We start from the raw sequence: 3,180 nt of genomic DNA on the forward strand, positions 1-3,180 counted from the left end.
AAGAGCGGCATCGACCTTTGATTTAGGTGTAGTTTTTATTTAAATTTTGATGAATTTCTTTCATGTTTGTACGACGAAGACTAGATTTACGTGTAGTTTTTATTTAAATTTTGATGAATTTATTTCATGTTTGTAAGATATTATAAAAAAATTGAAGCTTAATTAAATTTTATCTAACTTCAACTGCGACTGGGCAAAGTACCCCATACGCGGCCCCAACGGCCTCCCCGGCACTGCGCCGTAGAGAGGTTTGTGGAGGCCTTGAAGCTGCTTGCGGAGGGAGGAGCGTGGCGCGAAGTTCATGCCGGCGTGGTTTGTGTATCCACCAGTTGGATACACCGTTGCAGCCGTTGCGTGTATAATTGTGCAGGGCAGGATGCGGATGGGCCAGCGGTAGAGTAGAGATGGGATCATCGTCGGAGAGCGCGTGGTGGCGACTGCGACGACGGACTGACTCACTCTGGGTAAGCGTGATGCATGGTTACAAAACACTATCAATGCCGCCATTAATACGAGAAGGTGTGTGCGCCCCCATCCATCTCACTCTCCCTCCTCTACTCATTCACTAGCTTAGCTAAGTCCCTAGCTGGAGCCGAGTGAAGCACGCTCCAATACAGAGCATAGCAGAGGCCAGCCGGAGATAGAGAGAGCAACAGAAAACTCTGCACCCTCCTCGCCATTAAACACTCCTGCTCCTGATCCTGCTCGCGCTCGCCTCCTCCCTCCTTCTCACTCCTCCCTTCCACATCAAGGACGACACCGCCGGTCTCTCTCCCATGTGCATTAGCGGTGCGCCGGAGCGGCGGCAACCGGGGCTGGCCGTGATCCCATGAAGGACGGGAGGGGAAGGAGATCGATCATAGGCCGGTAGTGTGGGAAGGGGATCAAGCTTTCACCCATGTACAAGAACCAGCTGCAGGAGCTGGCGCAGAGGAGCTGCTTCGGCCTCCCGGCGTACGTGTGCACCCGCGAGGGCCCCGACCATGCGCCCAGCTTCAAGGCCACCGTCACCTTCAACGGCGAGACCTTCCACGGCCCCACCTGCTGCACCACGCTCCGCCAGGCCGAGCACGCCGCCGCCGAGGCCGCGCTCGCGCTCCTCTCCCTCCGCGGGCCATCCACCTCCCTCACCGCCACCATCCTCGTACGTGCGCCTTCTCTCCTTCCTCTCCTTGTGCTTGCTTGCTAGCTCCTCTCGGTTTCGCTGATGCCAATGCGTTCCTGCTCATGCTTGTGTGTAGGACGAGACCGGGGTGTACAAGAACCTGCTGCAGGAGACGGCGCACCGGGCCGGGCTGAAGCTACCAGCGTACACCACCGTCCGCTCCGGCCCCGGGCACTCGCCGGTGTTCGCATCCACGGTGGAGCTTGCCGGCCTCTGCTTCGCGGGCGACGCCGCCAGGACCAAGAAGCAGGCGGAGAAGAACGCCGCCATGGCCGCCTGGTCATCCTTAAAACATAGTAACCAACTCAGCACAACCCTCCCCAACAGATCTTTGTTTACTCGCAGCAGCTAATGATGCTACGATTCAATCCTGCAGTGCCGGAGGCGGCGCGCAAGGAGCCCGGCACCGGCGGCGAGGAGCCGGAGCAGGAGCACGTGGCCGTCGCCAGAGTGCTCGCCGCCCTGCGCGCGCGAGGCGACTGCGGCGTCGGCAGCGTCAGGGAGGTGCCGCCTCTACCGAAGCAGCATTGCGTGGCCGGCTCTTCTTCTTCTTCCTCTGCTCTGAACCCGACGCTGTACAGACACCAGTGGCAGCGGCCTCTGACCTCCCCTGCCACCCAGCTGCGGACGCGGCACGCTCAGCCGCCGCCGGCCGGACCAAGGATACTGCCTCCCCTGCACCTGCTACAGCGACCGGCGCCGCCCACCACCTCCCGGCACACCGCCGATCTGGACCGAGACAGGAGGATCAATGCGGCCGAGCTGGTGCGGATGCTGGAGAGGGCCACGGTGACTGACAGGGCAGATGCAATGCCGTCGGCGCCGTGGTACTACCCGCATGCCTCGTCGGCGTACCAGCACACCGGCTCCATCGGCGCGGGCGGGTTCCACTCGCCGGCGATGGCCGTGAGTGTGCGGTCGGTGATCCCCGTCTGCTCCGCGCCGCCGTCGCCACCGCAGCCGCGGACAGCGGCGGCCAAGGATGAGCAGGGGAGCCGGAATGGCCCGGCACAACCTGACGCAGCACTAGGCACAAAAGGCTGTGACGAGCTCGGCTTTGGAAGATCGTAGAGGGGAAATTAAGTAGTAGCTGTATGATCAGCCTGGTTCTAGCAGGGAAATTTTGATCGCAGTTTCTCTGTCTAAATTTGTGCAAGTGATCGGCCACCGTTTGCTCTCCGGATGATCAAATCGTTAAATGGATCGATGGACATATGAATATAGTTGTAGGGCTTTCACTCGAAGCCAATGATCCTGTGTGACTGTCAACTAGCTCATCAATGGCTCTTGGCTGTGCTTACACATGCATGTTATTGCTTGATCACTCCATTGATTTCCCCTCCTTTTAGTTCATTCCGAAACTATTTTTTCGAGCACATAGAAGAAAGGCCAATACAAGGCAAGAAGGCTACAACTTCAAACAATGCACACTCTACAAACCCAATGATAAGCGAGGCGAGAGCGGCGATTCTACCGGCAACGGTATGTGCCGGAGTCTAATCCACCGTCCGCTCCCGGTTTGAGATTTGCGCCTGGTCAAACGTGCTGTTCCGGGAAGCAGCCGGGCAAATTGCAAAAACACCCTGCTAAAACTGACTCCTACGCAACTCTCTCTCTCGTTCTAGTCTCCCGTTCATGCGTGTCGCTCGAGCCGTGCCCTATTCCTCTTCGACCACAGCCGCCGCCGTTCGGGGCTGGCCGTCCCCGCCCCCCGCCCGCCGCATCCTCCCGCCTCTGGACTTCTCAATTCCTTGGCGTCCTCAACGTCAGGGTCTTCTCCGCCTAGGTCGCCCCAGGAGCCAGGGAAGTTGCAGCACAAGTGCAGGGCATGTGTCGGCGGTGAAAGAGGTGTGTCGGGCGAGGATAAGAGGAGGCAACGACGAGCGTGGCGAAGGATCTGAAGCATACTGCAGTCATTACCTCAACTGATTGTTTCAGATTAAGAGGGCACGAAGATCTAACGGAGAGGTGTGTGGCCCTTCCCTATTTCTTTTGCCATCCAAGATCCCTTCAAT

The 3,180-nt window shown here is 58.4% G+C and overlaps 1 protein-coding gene across 2 annotated transcripts; it reads left to right on the forward strand.

The window, feature by feature from the left end:
• Positions 1-550: 550 nt before the first annotated feature.
• Positions 551-2,492, forward strand: LOC127302345 (double-stranded RNA-binding protein 2). Of its 2 annotated transcripts, XM_051332779.2 has the most exons (4): positions 552-1,144; positions 1,242-1,461; positions 1,542-2,168; positions 2,205-2,492. In XM_051332779.2, exons 1-4 carry the CDS (start codon positions 899-901, stop codon positions 2,234-2,236), a joined length of 1,125 nt encoding a protein of 374 aa, XP_051188739.1. In that variant the 5' UTR covers positions 552-898; the 3' UTR covers positions 2,237-2,492. The 2 variants fall into 2 exon arrangements, with proteins under 2 accessions (XP_051188738.1, XP_051188739.1); XM_051332778.2 differs by having other exon boundaries at positions 551-1,144; positions 1,542-2,492.
• Positions 2,493-3,180: the final 688 nt, after the last annotated feature.

The sequence above is a fragment of the Lolium perenne genome, chromosome 5 (genome assembly GCF_019359855.2).
Source record: "Lolium perenne isolate Kyuss_39 chromosome 5, Kyuss_2.0, whole genome shotgun sequence".
NCBI lineage: Eukaryota > Viridiplantae > Streptophyta > Magnoliopsida > Poales > Poaceae > Lolium > Lolium perenne.

Excerpts from the sequence above, each read along its gene's own strand:
- LOC127302345 (XM_051332778.2), top strand. The coding sequence starts at position 899 with ATGTACAAGAACCAGCTGCAGGAGCTGGCGCAGAGGAGCTGCTTCGGC. Across the intron at positions 1,145-1,241 it reads CCCTCACCGCCACCATCCTC|GACGAGACCGGGGTGTACAA; the intron begins GTACGTGCGCCT and ends GCTTGTGTGTAG. Across the intron at positions 1,462-1,541 it reads CTGGTCATCCTTAAAACATA|TGCCGGAGGCGGCGCGCAAG; the intron begins GTAACCAACTCA and ends TCAATCCTGCAG.